This window comes from Hippocampus bargibanti, linkage group LG19 (genome assembly GCF_051943395.1).
Source record: "Hippocampus bargibanti isolate YZ-2025 linkage group LG19, ASM5194339v1, whole genome shotgun sequence".
In the NCBI taxonomy this organism is placed as follows: Eukaryota; Metazoa; Chordata; class Actinopteri; order Syngnathiformes; family Syngnathidae; genus Hippocampus; species Hippocampus bargibanti.
Genome location: NC_142752.1, coordinates 575,595 through 592,312, shown reverse-complemented (window position 1 = coordinate 592,312; position 16,718 = coordinate 575,595). Strand labels below are relative to the sequence as shown.

The following is a 16,718-nucleotide window of genomic DNA, read 5'->3' as shown; positions in this document are numbered from 1 at the left end:
GGAGACCATTCAAGACTACAGTGATACCTCGGTTTACGAACCCCTTGGCTTACGAACGTTTCGGTTTACGAACGTTAAATTTATGAAAATTTTACCTTGGCATACGAACTATTTTTCGGGATACACACGGAGCTGCCACAATGAGTGATGTGTCGTTCGCCAACGAGCCCGTTCGAACAAGAAAATGGCAGCCAACTCATTTATGTTCTCTATTCCCCGCCCCCAGTCTTCAGTGAAAGCCACGTAATTGGTCAAGACTGCAGCAGTGAGGGGCGGGGTTTGAACATTAAATAGACAGGCAGACGACAGCGAGAGAGTGAGAAAATGGATAGAAAACAGTGAGATTTGGACTCGTTTCAACTTTGATAGTTCAAGGTTAAAATATCCCATCAATCAGGCTCCACAAATAACCCGCACAAGCCATCTGTACACTTGATGCGAAAAGCTATCAACCCAGCTCAACGGAACACAATTGATGAGGAACTAGGTAAAATTATCGCACCTGCAAGGGCTCATTCCTCAAGATGGTGAAAGAAGAAGGCTACGTTCCTCATCAAGTGTTTGATGCTGATGAAAGCGGCCACTCCATTATATCAAGCCATCAACGACCATCACAAAGGTCAATAAAACGACTTTATTATACTGTACCGTTTATTTAATTATAATACCATAGCACATTTATTATACATAAAATAAGGTATATTTGCGTAGTTTTAAGGTTTATTTAGTAGAAAATGATGTTTTATGGGGACCTGGGAACGGATTATTCTCATTTTAATGGTTTCCTATGGGAAATTAGTTTTTGGTATACACACTGTTTGGGAACCAATTAAGTTCGTAAGCCAAGGTATCACTGTATTTGAAGACTTGGTACTTAGCCGCTCGCCGTGTGTCGCCGCAGGCATGGCGCTAAGCTACATCCTGCAGAACAATTTCAAAACCAACGTGGGAATGCGAGAAGAGGCCCGCAAGATCGGCATCCTTATCACCGACGGAAAGTCTCAGGACGAAATCGTCACCAACTCGCAAAACCTGAGGGACAGCGGCATCGAGTTGTACGCCATTGGTCAGTTTTGAGACAGACTTTTCGGTGCGATTTTTGGTTCCGAAAAGCCAAAATTGTCGCCATTCTTTTACAGGCGTGAAAAACGCGGACGAAAACGAGTTGCGTTCCATCGCGTCCGACCCGGACGAGATTCACATGTACAACGTCAACGACTTCAAGTTCCTGCTGGACATCGTGGACGACATCAGCGTCAACTTGTGCAATAGCGTCAAGGGATCAGGTGGGCACAAACATCAATATTTGATGTTGTTGTTGCTGTTTTTGCCCTCGGTTCAAATTGAAATTTACATCCTCCACTAATGAGCCATCGTGAAGCTCCGGTGGAAGCTTCACAAAGTGTTCCTCCTCTGGAATTTTCAAGAAGTGACATTTTTAAGCCCTGATTTTATTGCGGTTTTTAAAGGCTGATGTTCCCTGCGTCATCAATTGACGTGATCACTTTTTGCTTCCTTATTTGATGTCCTATTTTGGAATGAAGGAATGCAGATGAACACCCCCCCCCCCCCCCTAGAAAATAATCATCAAAAATATGAAGCATTGCGAAATAAAAGCAGATGTTTGCAAATATTTTATTTTGAAAAAAATCATCAGTCTGCTTTAGTGGAAGGCGATTTGCTGTTGAGAAGCTGACATTGCTAGCTATTAGCTTTCTATTCGCTAGCTATTAGCTATCTATTCGCTAGCAAATAGCTATCTCGAGCAAAAAGCTCTCTAATAATACATTTGATTTCTAAGCGCCTTTCAAAACTCTCAAGGTCACTTTACAGTCACAGGGTAAGTTTTTCTGTGGGTGAGCAGTGGTAGCCACACACACCAGCGTTCACTCAACCCAAACTCAAACAGATAGAAAGCTAGTTCCTTAGCTAATAGCTAGATAGATAAATAGCCGGCTAGATAGCAAATAGAGAGCTAGCTAGCTCGATAGCTCATAGCTAGCTGGATATCTAGCCAGCTAGATAGAAAATAGAGAGCTAGCTAATAGCTAGATAGATAGAAAGCCAGCTAGATAGCAAATAGATAGCTAGCTCGATAGCTAAGAGCTAGATAGATAGCTCTAAAATGTCCATGCTTGGAAATTTATGAACAGTTGGTGATCTCCTTCTTCTGTGTGTCCTCTTCAGCTTTTTTTCCCTTCCGTAATAGCAAAAGTACTCCACTCGATAACAAACCACGTCTGCACTCGAAAAAAGGGGTGTGTGGAAAACTAGTCCGCCAGCCACCGTGGCGCTGTGTGGTTTGGTTCGTCCGCCGAAAACTAGTTCGTTAGCCAAGATGATATTCTGGCGAATTTAATGTTTGTGAGGTGAAAAGTTGGTTAGCTGAGGTATGACTGTATTTGTACCGTGTTATCCGCCCCCCGTCCAACGACAACAAAAGCAATTTGTTGAATGGCGCCCGCTGCACGTCCAGCTGTCAAAACAAAATGTGATTTTCACGGTGGAACATTCCACCCGACTCCAGTCAATCAATCAGATCGAGTTAGCGGTCGCGGCGGCGGGCGGCGCTGTCAGATTTGTGGACCTCCGGACGAGTCCTGTCACGTCGCCGTTGACGCCGTTATGCTGTTTCGCTAACCCTCCCCCCCCTCCCTCCCCTCCACCCCCCCTGTAGGCGAACCGCTGCAGGCGCCCACCGACCTGACCACCTCCGAGGTCACCCACCGCTCCTTCCGCGCCAGCTGGACGGCGCCGCAAACGCCCGTGGAGAGGTTCCGCCTCGTTTACGTCCGGGCGGACGGAGGACCCGCCCGCGAGGTACCCGGCCGGGCGCCATACAAACCATTTTCAATTTATAATAATAATAATAATAATAACAATGATAATGATACACTTTATATTCAAGCGCCTTTCAAAGCTCTCAAGGACAATTTACAGTTACAGACAAGCATAGGTGCTATAATAAATAAAATACAATCACAAAATATAATACAATAAATAAAATATAATCATAATAATAATAATACACAGAAAATGCAATTTAAAATGTATTATTATTATTATTATTATTATTATTATTTGCTATCTATCAGCTATCTATCAGCTATCTGGCTGGTTAGCTAGCAAGCATAGGTACTATAATAAATAAAATACAATAACAAATAGAATACAATAAATAAAATACAGTTATAAATAGAAACAAAAGAGAGCTACACAGAAAATGCAATTTTAAAATCATCATTATTATTATTATTATTATTATTATTATTATTATTATTATATAGCTATACAGCTATATTCTGTCTATCAGCTATCTGGCTGGCCAGCTATCTGACTAGCTAGCTAGCTATTCACTATCTAACTGGCTATCTACCTAGGTTTCTGTTGGCTATCGATTGGCTAGCTAGATAGCTTTCTATCTAGTTGAGTTACTTCCGGGTTGAGTGAACGCCGGCGCGTGTGGCTGCTACTGCTCAGCCGTCTCTAAACTTCTGACACTCAAACAAAAAGCTCACGCGGCAACAAACCAAAGTTGTTGCGCATGACTTGTAACTGTTGTTTGGAAATCACGCGCCCTTTGATGGACCGTCCCGTCCGTCCCGTCCCGTCCGATGGCCGTCCGTCTCAGATGATCTCGCCGCAAAGCACTGGTCTTGTAAGCGTTTGGACGTAGACGGCTGTTTTTTTGGCCAACTTGTTCTCTCCTGAGATTTACAAGCGTCCACGGCGGAGTTTATTTGCAAAAACGTCGGCGGCGACAAGAGATTTATTCCGACGAATTCTGGCTGCGATGCTTTTGCAAGATGCGTCCAATTTGGGACTGGCCGGAATGCTCCGTTCCAACGCATTTCAGCCGTCAGACAGCCAGAGCAATAAAAAAAAAGCCTCATTCTCAGGTCGGGGGGCCGGGGGGGGGTGAGTCTTCTTCTTCTTCTTCTTCTTTTTTTTTTCTTCTTCTGGCTTTTAAAAGCTCCTTCGGCATGACTCAATGGCTGGAAAATGGCAGCTTGATTTCAAGTTAGCTGCACGTGAGACACGGGTGGCCGCATTCAAGATGCTCCGGTGGGCCTCTTCCAAATTATTCTCTCTGATTTTCGCGTGCCATCGAGTCTATTCGAAATGGCTACCAAAAAAATTTATTTATTGATTGATTTATGTATTTATTTTCCTGAAAACAGGCTGTCACATTTCAGGGCGGGAATTGATGAGTGGAATTTCGGGTCGTTTCTCGTTAACCAAAAAAAAAAAACGTCATGTCATTGACTGCAATCAGGCTCCGCAAATAACCCACACAAGCCATCTGTACACCCAGCTAACCCATCAACCCAGCTAAACAGAACACACTTGATGAGGAACTAGGTAAAATTATCGCAGATAAAGCACTTGTCACTCGGATATCGTCAAGAGGCAACCTGGAAGTATGTCATTCATTGATGATTTCAAGGCTAGCCCCGGATGGTTCGATGGTTGAACTGTAAGTGTCGTACAGGGATTCATAGTGTCATTCGTCATGGTGAGGCAACCAATTCTGACGATAAAGCTGCCAAAGCTTACAATGAATCATTCTGGAAGAAGAAGGCTACGTTCCTCATCAAGTGTTTAATGCTGATGAAAGCGGCCACTCCATTCCATCAAGCCATAAACGACCATCACAAAGGTCAATAAAACCACTTTATGCTACAGTACAGCTGATTTCTTTCATTACAATACCATGGCACATTTATTGTAATAATAATAATAATACATTTCATTTGTAAGCGCCTTTCAACATAAAATAAGGTATTTTCTGTGTAGTTTTAAGGCTTAGAAAATTAGAAAATTATGTTTTATGGGGACCTGGGAACGGATTATTCGCATTTTAATGGTTTCCTATGGGAAATTGATGTTTGGGATACACACTTTATACCTTACACACTCTGTCTGGGAACCAATTAAGTTCGTAAGCCAAGGTATGACTGTATTTACAATATGTCCGACTATTTCATGAGACCTAAGCAATTAAAACTCCATTTTGTTTCATCCCATTTTTGTGTCAACAAAACCAACCCCACCCCACACAAAGTCTTGATGATGTCATTGTCTCATTGAGACCACTTCCTTTGCGCGTGCTGATGGTTGACAGTTGCGAGTGTTTATTTGCATTCAGTAATCAGCGCACGGACGGTGGGGGGGGTCCGAAACAGATGTTTTGATCATTGGATCATTTCCTGCGTGTGGTGTCGGCTGTCAAATGCTAAGACCAGGCAGGAAGTTGTTATTTGGACAAGAAACGCATGGCGATTGACCGCCGGTGGCAAAAGGACACTCCGAAAACGCCATCTCGACGTTAGCTAGGTCACGTTTCCATGGCAACGTTGGCTGTTGGGGTCAATAATCATAATAATTTTAACATTTCATTTCTCAGCGCCTTTCAAAATTCTCAAGGTCACTTTACAGTCACAGGATCAGTTTTTCTGTGGGTGAGCAGCGGCAGCCACATGCGCCAGCGTTCACTCAACCTGGAAGTAACTCAAATAGATAGAAAGCTAGCTAGCCAGCTAATAAATAGCCAACAGATTGCTAGCTAGATAGCCAGATAGCTACATAGTTAATATATAGCTAGCGAGATAGCCATATAGTTAATAGCTAGCCAGCTAATATATAGCCGATAGCTAGCTAGCCAGCCAGATAGCTACATCGCTAATATATAGCTAGCAAGATAGTTAGCTAGCCAGAGTTCCGGGTGCCCGCCTTACCGGTTGTGCTTTCCTCGTGGCAGATCCTCCTGGACGGCTCGGTGACGTCGACGGTGTTGGACGATCTGAACCCGCTGACGCAATACGCGCTGAGCGTCTACTCGCTGGTGGGCGACGACGCCAGCGAGCCGCTCGTGGGCCGCGAGACCACCTGTAAGACGTCGCCGTCTTCGTCCATCTTCCAAAACGCTCAACTAGCAAGAATGTTTTTTTTTTTTTTTTTTAACGAGGTTTTAATGCCATTTCTCCGCCGACTCGAGCGCCAAACATTCCTGCTTTTAGCGCATCGAGCTAACGTCTGATCTGAGGCGGTCGACTGTCACGTAAAACTGACTGGGAACTCGGAGCTGACTTTCATGTAAAGATGCGCAAAGTGCTTTTATGGCTTCGGGGTTTGCCCTGGATTCAATTTAGACGCGGGATGGAACCGTGGAACCGTGCCCGACGTGGACTCACACTGGCTAAGACCAGTGCGTCTCCACACATGTAGCCGTGATAAAAAGCTCAGTCAAAAAATGCGGGCGCTATCTTAATCAATCAAATTGAGGAGGAACTATTTTGATCAAATAAACCATTCGATACGTCTGCGTAAGCTCTCAGTCGTACAGGAGTGGTCCATCGACGAAAAGGTTTCTTCAGCCGTCATCTGTACTTCTTTAAAGGTGTCTGACGTTTCGCTTCTCATCCAAGACGCTTTGTCAGAAAACTAAAATTTGCTGGTAGTTTTGGCAGGTAACATCCGACTTAGGACCGAGTTCCGTTCCGACCAAACGGTCGTAAGTCAAAATGGTCGTAAGTTGAAATACATTCAAAATGTTGAATAGAGACTCGGAAGCCAAATGACTGGCCAAAATTATTGTACGCATTGTTAGCCTGCTAGCGCGCTGCGGTGCTAAGCGTAGAATTAAAATGTAAAAAATACGGTCTGGAGGTCGTGGTCGTAAGTAAGGGTGGTCGTAAGTCGAGCCGGTCGTAAGTCGGATGTTACCTGTATATCCCTACTGTCCAGAGGCGACGGTGCCAGCCCTCTGCTGTGAATGATAGGGCCCTGCTCCAAGGCTGGGGGGAGCAGAGGACCACACCCTGAGGCTACACTGATTACTTCTGTTGTCTTGCCTGATTACGGGGTTCACTAGGGTGAGGTTTAATTTGGATCGTTCTTACAATAGACTTCTTAGACCGCATAGGCTTAGTTATGCTGATGAGGTGATACCAGAGCAAATGGGGCACTCAGGCCAGTCGTAGACCAAATAAAGCGCGATGCACTGAAGCCGCCGCGATAAGTGAATCGCGAAGTAGCGAGGGATCGCGAGTAGTAGTAGTAGTAGTAGTAGTAGCGTAGGATATATTGGGCCAAAACTGCCAGAAAATTTTAGTTTGCTGACGAAGCCTCTCGGATGAGAAGCGAAACGTCCGACACCTTCAAGGAAGTACAGATGACAGCTGAAGAAACCTTTTCATCGATAAACCATTCAATGCTAGTTGTTTGCGCTGCGCGTCGTCTTAGATGCGACTTTCGACCAATAGCGCGGTCGCTGTCACGTGATAACGCCCGTTTCACGAAATCCGGCGCCCTTGTCAATCTTTCCTCTGCGCTTTCAGTGGCGCTGCCGGCCGTCTCGTCCATCAACGTCTACGATGAGACCATGAGCGCCATGAGGGTCCGTTGGCAGCAGGTGGACGGAGCTAGCGGCTACATCGTCCTCTACCGAGCCATCAACGGCACCGAACCTCAATTGGACAAAGAGGTATTTACGGCCAGGTCGCGGCGGGGTCGGACAGACGTGACCCCGTGAACCCACCCACCCACCCACCGAGCGTCCGTTCGTCGGTTGGCAGGTGCGCGTGCGAGCCGACGTCAGCGACATTCAGTTGGCCCAGCTGCTCCCCAACACGGCGTATTCCATCTCGGTTTTGGCTCAGCACGGGGAAGCCATTAGCCAGCCGCTCCAGTCCGTCGGAGTCACGTGTAAGTACACGCGCCCGCTCGGCTAAATTGGTTGCAGCTGGCACAAATGTACACGTCATCAGCAAGTAACTGTAATAATCCAAATAATTTCATTCATAAGCACCTTTCAAAACTCTCAAGGTCACTTTACAGACACACAGCATACGTTTTTCCCTGGGTGAGCAGCGGCAGCCACATGTGCCAGCGTTCACTCAACCCGGAATTCCCGCCCTTAGGATACCAAACGTGAACAATAGATATTGGCAAGCTATCTAGCTAGCTATCTAATAGCGATATAGCTAGCTAGCTAGCTAGTTAGTTTGTTAGTTAGTTAGTTAGTTATTAGCTATCTATTAGCTACTTAGCTAGCTTACTATCTATTTGAGTTACTTCTGGGACGAGTGAAAGCTGGCGTGTGTGGCTGCCGCTGCTCACTCACAGATGAAACGTATCCTGTGACCTTGAGAGTTTTGAAAGGCGCTTAAAAATTAAGTTTTTAAGTTCACTTGCAAGCTAATATATAAATAATAGATAGCTAGCTGGCTAGATAGATAGCTAGCTTATAGATAGCATATATATAGCTAGCTAGGTTGCCAGCTGGCTAGCTAATAGATAGCAAATAGATAGCCAGCTAGATCGCTAGCTAGATAATAATAATAATAATAATAATAATAATAATAATACATTTCATTTATAAGCGTCTTTCAAAACTCTCAAGGTCACTATACAGTCACAGGATCAGTTTTTCTGTGGGTGAGCAGCGGCAGCCACACACGCCGGCTTTCACTCAACCCGGAATAACTCAAATAGATAGAAAGTTAGCTTGCTAGCTAATATATAGCTTATAGATAGCAAATAGATAGCCAGCTAGATTGCTAGGTATATACGGAACAGAACCTGGTCGTAAGTCGGATGTTACCTGTATGTCCTCCGAATTACCTTGCTTACCCTGCGTTGCCCGCTTGACCGCCCCCTAGTGGCCATGCCGCCCTCCGGCGCCCTGAGAATCAGCGGCGTGACTCACAGCAGCATGAAACTCAACTGGGACGCGCCGCCCGGCCTGGTGCGCAAGTACATCATCACCTACAAGCCCGAGGACGCCGAGGCTAAAGAGGTGAGCGCCGCGCTAGCTCCCCTTTCCGTCGGTAGAGGGGCGCACCGCGGTGGTGCTAGCCTTAAAAATGACCAAATGCTAACGTCCCCTTGACGTGTTTCGGTGGTATCTGGCCGGCTATCTAGCTGGCTACCTAGCTGGCTACGTGGCTTGCTAGCTATTTGCTATTGATTTGTTGTCTATTAGCTTTCTAAGTGGACCCAACTGGAAATTTGAAACTCGGCTGCGTGGACTCGTAGCCATTAGCACGTCAATGTCATCAGCGTGTGTTTGAAAATGTTCCTCCAACAGCTGGAAGTCCTCGGCGACGTCACCAGGCTGGACGTGCCGGGCCTCACCTCCCAGACGGAATACGATGTGGCCGTGACCCCCGTGTACGACGAGGGTCCCGGGAACCCCATGCTCGGAATGGCTGTCACGGGTTTGCCCCCCCTTTTTTTTTTTAACTCACTGACGAATTCCATGAGGAATGTTCCTTTTTTTCTCCAGTGACTTCAAGGAATTAACGTCATATGCGCTCCTCCCGCTTTCTGTCAACAGATGTGGTTCCTGCCCCCAAAAATCTCAGGTTTTCCAACGTGGACCTGACCTCCTTCAGGGCCGCGTGGGAGCACGGAGCCCCCGACGTTTTGCTCTACCGCATCAGCTGGGCTAAGAAAGGAGATAGCGACATCCAGTCTGTAAGATGCTAGCATTAGCACACATGGGATACATCGTGGTATGGCTTGATAGGGGTAAGGTGATGCGTTCAAGGCTCATCCGCAAATTGCTGAAAATCGGCCATGGTGAATTGGTGACATCAAATCGAGGGTTCGTTTGAATATTTCAGTGTACATTCTGAAACGCCGAAAGCAAAAAACTGAGCGCTTCAAGAGGAAAGGAAAGAAAGAAGTAGAAAAACAAAATACGGGAGCTGCTGGAAAGGCAGCCACTCTCGCGGCGCCATCTTGAAGTGAAAAACAAACTTGTGGGTCGAGTGTACGCTGGCGCGTTTTGGCTGCCGCTGCTCACCCGCAATTATTTTTCGCTTCTCCTTAGCTTTTTATTATTTATTATTTTATTCATGCTTCCATGACAACTTTGCCAACCGTTTCTACCCGTCGCCTTGCAGTCCATCTTGGGCAACGATGAGACGTCGCACCTTCTGGAGAACTTGGACCCCGACACCGAGTACACGGTCACCGTGACGGCCATCTACCCGGACGAATCCGAAAGCGAGGACTTGATGGGAAACCAACGCACGTGTGAGTACTCACATTTGAACCGTGATGCTAAATGCTAAATGCTAAAAGTGTCAATTTCACCCCCGTTTTTTTAAATTAGCTAATAAGCGTCGTGGACTGTTCATATGCCGATTGCTACGCGCTAACGAGCTTGTTTTCTCTTTGTAGTGTTGAAGGCTGTGGATGGTATGTTCTTGAAATGTTCCTGATTGGTTCTTGTCTTCCGAAACTGCATGTTTGTGTGTGAAAGGTCGCTCGAATGCGAAAATGTCACAACATACCATCCATCCATTCTCCATAGCCCTTTTTCCTCATCAGGGTTGCTGGAGCCTATACCAGCTGTTTTCAGACACTAGGCGGGGGACACCCTGAACCGTTTGCCAGCCAATTGTAGAGCACACAGAGACAAATTATTTTATAATAATAATAATAATAATTATTATTATTATTATTGCAAAAACCTTGATTTCCCCCCCCCCCACACCGTGTCACGTAACATCATTGCATCATCACATCAGCTGTGACATCATCATCATCAGACGTATTGCATGCGCCGCTGTCGGTTTGGTTGTCACTGAGCGATCACGTCAACGCTTCCGATCATCAATTTGCACAAATGGCAAATATATACTCTCACATTGTACTTGAGTACAAATACTCTGATAAACAAGGACTTACTCCTTTTAGCGTTCAAATAGATAGTTAATAGCTAGCCGGCTGGCTGGCCAAATGGCTGATAGCTTGCTAGCTACCTAGCTTTCTATCTTTTTGAGTTATCTAGCTATTAGCTATCTGGCTTTCCAACTGGCTAACTATTATCTATCTGGCTATTAGCCAGCTGGTTAACTTTCTATCTATTTGAGTTATTCCAGGTTGAGTGAACGCTGGCGCATGTGGCTGCCGCTGCTCACCCATAGAAAAACATGTGACTGTAAAATGACCTTGAGAGTTTTGAAAGGCCCTTAGAAATGAAATGTATTATTATTATTATTATGACTATTATTATTATTATAAACAAAATAGTCTTTTGTGATCAGTCCTTTGACACCAAACCGGCTTAATGCTTCATTAGCTTCTTTGTTAGCCTCGGAAGCGTCACCGTCATCATCGTCATCATCATCATCATCATCATCATCATCATCATCATCATCATCATCATCCACGCCGCCATAGTCTCCAGTGTACGTGTTTAACTTTATTTGTTTGTGTTTGGGGCGCAGTGCGACCGGAACCTCCTCGCAACATGCGAGTTTACAACGCCACCGTTAGCACGCTAGCCGTCAAGTGGGACCCGGCCCCGGGGCCCGTGCAGAACTACAAAATTCGCTACACGCCATTGGCCGGAGGCGAGCCAATCACGGTACGTCTGGAAAGTAATTGTGTCAAAATGTGTCGATAGAATTAGCATGGCATAGAATTAGCATAAATTATGATGACAAAAAAATTGTTATCTTGAGCAGTTGCAGGTGGGAGGCAAAAAAACCAGCACGGTCCTGCAGAAGCTGTCGCCCGACACGCCCTACCGGGTCACCATGACCGCCGTCTACGCCACCGGCCCCAGCAGGGACGTTTCGGCCGAAGGAACAACCAGTGAGTGAAACAAATGTGTAGTCTCTAACTGAAACGTAGCGCTGGCGCTAATTGCTGCCGCTAACCGCTCACGCTGAAGAATAATAATAATAATACATTTCATGGTTAAGTGCCTTTAAAAACTCTCCACGTCACTTTACAATCACAGGATGAGTTTTTCTGCAGGTGAGCAGCGGCAGTCACATGCGCCAGATAGAAAGCTAGCTAGACAGTTAACAAACTGGCCATATAGCTAATAGGTAGCCAGCTACATAGCTAGCTCGCTAGCAGATAGCTAATAGATAGCAAATAGATAGCAAATGCATAGCAAATAGATAGCTAGCTCTGTAGCCAGCTCACCGCTGACGCAAACCGCTGATGTTAACCGCTGACGGTTACTGCTAACGCTAACCGCTGGAGCTACCGCTGACTCTTTCTGTTGGGCCTTTATATGTGCGGCCAAGCGGATCCCGACGACTACATGTAGAACTTTAACCTGACGCTAACCGCCGACGCTAACCACCGACGCTAACCGCTGACCTCCTTTCTGCAGAGCCTCTGGGCGGCGTGAGGAACCTTCAGGTCCTCAACCCCACCATGACCACGCTGAACGTACGCTGGGAGCCCGCCGAGGGTCGCGTGAAGGAGTACAAGGTGGTCTACGCGCCGGCCGCCGGAGGCGCCGAAAGCATGGTAGGACTGGTAGGACCACCACCGCCACCTTCTTGTGGGCGGGGGCCGTCAGCCGAGTCCGCCCAAGGACAAATTGAGACTCCGGTGGCCCAGATCTCCTTTGGCGGGCCGCGCCGAGACCCCTGGTTGCGTTTTGTGTTTAGGAGCAGGTATCTGCCGGCACCAGCAGCACCACCCTGAGGGGCCTGCAGCCCGACACCCTCTACGCCGTCTCCTTGGTGCCCGTCTACGCCGAGGGCGACGGCGAGATCATTTCCCAAAACGGGCGGACCAGTAAGCGTCACCCGAGCGTCGTTGTAGCCGTCGTTCGCTAAGGCGGACCTTGACTGTCGCTCCGTGACCGACCTTCAGGGGCTCTGGGCGGCGTGAAGAACCTGCGGGTGACCGACCCCACCATGACCTCGCTCAACGTCAAGTGGGACCCGGCCGACGGCGCCGTCCGCTTGTACAAAGTCTTCTACTCGCCCGTCGCCGGCGGGCGTGAGGAGATGGTGCGAATGTGGCCGCCATGTTGGAAAAGTGCGTCCGGCGACGGCTTTTTTTTACGGTGACGCCTTCCACAGGAGCAAGTTCCCGCCACCACCAGCGACATCATCCTCAGGAACCTTCTGCCCGACACCGCCTACTCCGTGTCCGTCTTGCCCGTCTACCCGGCCAGGGAGGGAAAACGACAGACGGAAAGCGGGAAGACTCGTGAGTCAACGCCACGACGTAGCGATCGAGTTGATTTGATGGAATTGATGAGAAGGTTTCTTCAGCCGGCATCTTCTTTGAAGGTGCCGGACGTTTTGCTTCTTATCTAAGAGGCTTCGTCAGCAAAATAAAATTTTTTGCTGGTAGTTTTGACCCTATATAGGGATTTTTAGTTCGCTGATGACAGCTCACAGATAGCTAATAGATAGCCAGCTAGACAGTTATCGAATTCGTGAGATAGCCATATAATAATAATAAAATAATAATAATACATTTAATTTACAAGCGCCTTTCTGAACACTCAAGGACACTTTACAACAAAGACAGCACACAAACAGCACACACATATAGCTAATAGAGAGCCAGCTACATAGCTAGCTTGCTAGCCAGATAGCTAATAGATAGTAAATATATTGCAAATGTAAAGCAAATAGATATCCGGCGAGGTAGCTAGCTAATAGATAGCAAATCGTAATATAGGAATATATATATATATATATATATATATAGGGCCAAAACTACCAGCTAAAATTTTTAGTTCGCTGACGAAGCCTCTTGGATAAGAAGCAAAACATCCAACACCTTCAAAGAAGTACAGATGACGGCTGAAGAAACCTTGTCATCGATGGACCACTCCTGTACGACCGCGAGCTTTCACAGACCGGGTGGAATTGTTTTCCCGCAGTACCTTTGGGCGGCGTGGGCACCATGCGGGTGACCAACCCCACCATCACCACGCTGACGGTCACCTGGAACCCCGCCGATGGGAACGTTCAAGGCTACAAAGTCATCTACGTGCCGGAAGATGGCGGCCTGGAGATTGTGGTGAGCGGCGGCGGACAAAAAATGTCGGGAACTTTTTGCGTGGTCCGCGCGAGTAGCTCTCAGTTAGCTTCACGACATTGGGGGCGTCAGGATGACGTACTTCTGATGTGGTTTTGCAGGAGCAAGTATCCGAGAGCACCACCAGCACCGTCCTGGAGAAGCTCCTACCCGACACCCGCTACACCGTCACCGTGGTGCCCGTCTACGCCGAGGGCGATGGCCCCAGTCTGACCAACAGTGGAAAGACCAGTGAGTGCCTAACCCGGGGGTGGGACTCATTGGCTTTGGAAAGTTTTGGAAGCTTTTGGAAAGTTTTGGGAAGTTTGTTAGGGTTCGGAGTTAGGGGGTGAGTGTTTGGGGTTCGGGTTAATTTACAGCGAGGGGGTTAGGGTTAGTGTTAGCTTGATGTTAAGGTTAATGCTTGGAAAGTTTGTTACGGGTGAGGGTTGGGGTTCTGGTTTGGGGGTTAGGGCTCTGGGTTCGGGTCAGGGTTAGATTTACGGTGAGGGGGTTAGAATTAGGGTTAGAGGGTTAGGTTTACGGTTAGGGTTGGCATAAGTTTTAGAGTTAGGGTTAGGGTTTAGGAATAGGGGTGAGTGTTCGGGGTTAGGAGTTAGGGTTAAGGTTGATGTTAAGGTGAATGCTAAGGTTTGGAAAGTTTTTGAAACTTTGGTATGATTAGGGGGGAGTGTTCGGGGTTAGGGTTAGGGCAGGGGGGGGAAACGTTTTGTGTCTTGAGTTTCAGACATTGTTTTTACTATAATTTTGACAAGTTCAGTATGTGGTTCACGGTGGCGTTCGTGTCGACAGAGCCGCTCGGCATGGTGAGGAACCTTCAGGTCTTGGATCCCACCAGCAGCAGCCTCAACGTGCGCTGGGAGCCGGCAGAGGGCAACGTGCGAGAGTACATTGTCATCTGGGTGCCAACTGCGGGTGGAGACCAGGATGTGGTGAGGACGTGAAGATCCACCTGGAAATCCGATCCATGGGCGGTTGGGTCAGATATTTGCATCTTTCCCATACAAGTGCATCTGCCTCCTTCAACCAGGACCAGGTATCAGGATCCACCACCTCCACAGTACTGAAGAACCTGGAGTCCGACACCGAGTACAGCGTCACCGTAGTACCCGTCTACCACGAGATGGAAGGATTGCCGCAGACCGAAAACGGGAAGACGAGTGAGCTGGACACCTCGACGCTCGTATTCCGAGAAGGTTGAACCGTCTTCACGTGGCGCTCGTTTACGCCTCGGCCCGTCCTGCGCTTTGTCGCCGTCAGATCCGATTGGTGGGGTGAAGAACCTGCAGGTGGTGGACCCCACCGTCAACACGTTGACGGTGCGCTGGGACCCGGCGGTGGGCAACGTGCGTAGCTACAAGGTCACGTACGGCACGCCAAACGACGGAGAACATCACACGGTAGGTCCTTCAAAACCGCATCTGGCGCCTGGTAGCCACGACTGACAAAAAGTACTCAAGTCAAGTAGAAAGCTCTGAAATGCGGGTCCTATGCACAGGAGGAGGTGTCAGGCGGCACCACCAGCCTGGTCCTGAGAAACCTGGACTCGGACACGGTCTACAACGTGTCCGTGGTGCCCGTCTACCCGGACGTGGAGGGCATCGTGCAGGCTGACAAGGGCAAGACCAGTAAGTCAGCAAACATCGCCGGCCGACGCTCACATAATTGAATCTTGCGCTCAGACATAGACGCCATTGTCAGACGTGATCAACAAGTGCCGACTGGAATGTGCTAGCACAGCGACACTCACCCCTTCTCTCACTGCGGGCCAGTTTCACCCCGCTAAGAAACAAATACGGTGATAGCTTGGCATACAAACTTAATTGGTTCCCACGGCGAAAAGTGTGTATCCCCAAAAATAATTTCCCATAGGAAACCATGAAAATTAGAATAATCCGTTCCCAGGTCCCCATAAACATAATTTTATACTCAATAAGCCTTAAAACTGCACAAAATATACCTTATTTTATGTATAATAAATGTGCTATGGTATTATAATGATGGAAATAAACTGTACTGTATAATAAAGTCGTTTTATTGAACTTTGTGATGGTCATTGAAAATGTTCATAAATTTAACGTTTGTGAACTGAAAGGTTCGTAAGCCGAGGGGTTTGCAAACCGAGGTATCACTGTCCAAAGAAAGGATTCAAAGTCAACTCTCCATCAAGTCGAACTAACTAGCATACCGTGCCATTATTTCTTTCTTTCTTTTATTTTGAAGAACCTCTGGGTGGCGTGAAGAACCTGCGCGTGAGCGACCCCACCACCAACTCGCTGCGAGTCCGCTGGGACGCGGCCGAGGGCGACGTTCGCCACTACCGGATCAGCTACCAACCCGTCGCCGGAGGAGAGCGACTCGTGGTGCGCTATTGTCCTTTCCAAACGCAAAACATTTAGTTTTGAGAGAAATTTTGCTGTTTTTTTTTTTTTTGGTCCACTTTTCTGTTCCCGGGGTAAATATAAGTGACGGACATCTTGCGTGTGTTTATGCAGACTCAAGAATCGGGCATGGCGACCAACGCGATGCTAAGGGAGCTGCAGCCCGACACGGAGTACACGGTGACGGTAGTGCCCATCTACGCCGACGTGGAGGGAAAAAGCATGGCGGACAACGGAAAGACCAGTAAGTCGATACAGTGATACCTCGGTTTACGGACCCCTCGGTTTACGGACCCCTCGGTTTACGAACGTTACATTTATGACAATTTTACCTTGGCATACAAACTATTTTTCGGGATACACACGGAGCTGCCACAATGAGTGATGAGTCGTTTGCCAACGAGCCCGTTCTCCTAACACGAAAATGGCAGCTGACTGTTTTTATCCTTTATTCTCCGCCCCCAGTCTTTGGTTAAAGCCACATGATTGGTCAAGAACGCAGCAGTGAGGGGAGGT

At 47.5% G+C, this 16,718-nt stretch overlaps 1 protein-coding gene across 5 annotated transcripts in view; it reads left to right on the top strand.

Moving 5' to 3' along the window:
- LOC148883414 (collagen alpha-1(XII) chain-like) overlaps positions 1-16,718 on the top strand; it is a 71,003-nt gene that overhangs the window by 31,604 nt on the left and 22,681 nt on the right. For 2 of the 5 annotated variants that reach the window (XM_089022416.1, XM_089022415.1), the window contains exons 19-43: positions 902-1,066; positions 1,140-1,286; positions 2,678-2,820; positions 5,762-5,891; positions 7,341-7,486; positions 7,578-7,707; positions 8,664-8,800; positions 9,092-9,221; positions 9,341-9,480; positions 9,912-10,044; positions 10,192-10,209; positions 11,244-11,383; positions 11,484-11,613; positions 12,146-12,294; positions 12,429-12,558; positions 12,637-12,776; positions 12,849-12,978; positions 13,664-13,803; positions 13,923-14,052; positions 14,614-14,753; positions 14,852-14,981; positions 15,082-15,221; positions 15,320-15,449; positions 16,045-16,184; positions 16,317-16,446. In XM_089022416.1, coding sequence (XP_088878542.1) covers positions 902-1,066; positions 1,140-1,286; positions 2,678-2,820; positions 5,762-5,891; positions 7,341-7,486; positions 7,578-7,707; positions 8,664-8,800; positions 9,092-9,221; positions 9,341-9,480; positions 9,912-10,044; positions 10,192-10,209; positions 11,244-11,383; positions 11,484-11,613; positions 12,146-12,294; positions 12,429-12,558; positions 12,637-12,776; positions 12,849-12,978; positions 13,664-13,803; positions 13,923-14,052; positions 14,614-14,753; positions 14,852-14,981; positions 15,082-15,221; positions 15,320-15,449; positions 16,045-16,184; positions 16,317-16,446 — 3,318 coding nt within the window. The remainder of the gene's footprint in view (positions 1-901; positions 1,067-1,139; positions 1,287-2,677; positions 2,821-5,761; positions 5,892-7,340; positions 7,487-7,577; positions 7,708-8,663; positions 8,801-9,091; positions 9,222-9,340; positions 9,481-9,911; positions 10,045-10,191; positions 10,210-11,243; positions 11,384-11,483; positions 11,614-12,145; positions 12,295-12,428; positions 12,559-12,636; positions 12,777-12,848; positions 12,979-13,663; positions 13,804-13,922; positions 14,053-14,613; positions 14,754-14,851; positions 14,982-15,081; positions 15,222-15,319; positions 15,450-16,044; positions 16,185-16,316; positions 16,447-16,718) is intronic. The other 3 variants (XM_089022412.1, XM_089022414.1, XM_089022413.1) reach the window with 3 other exon arrangements.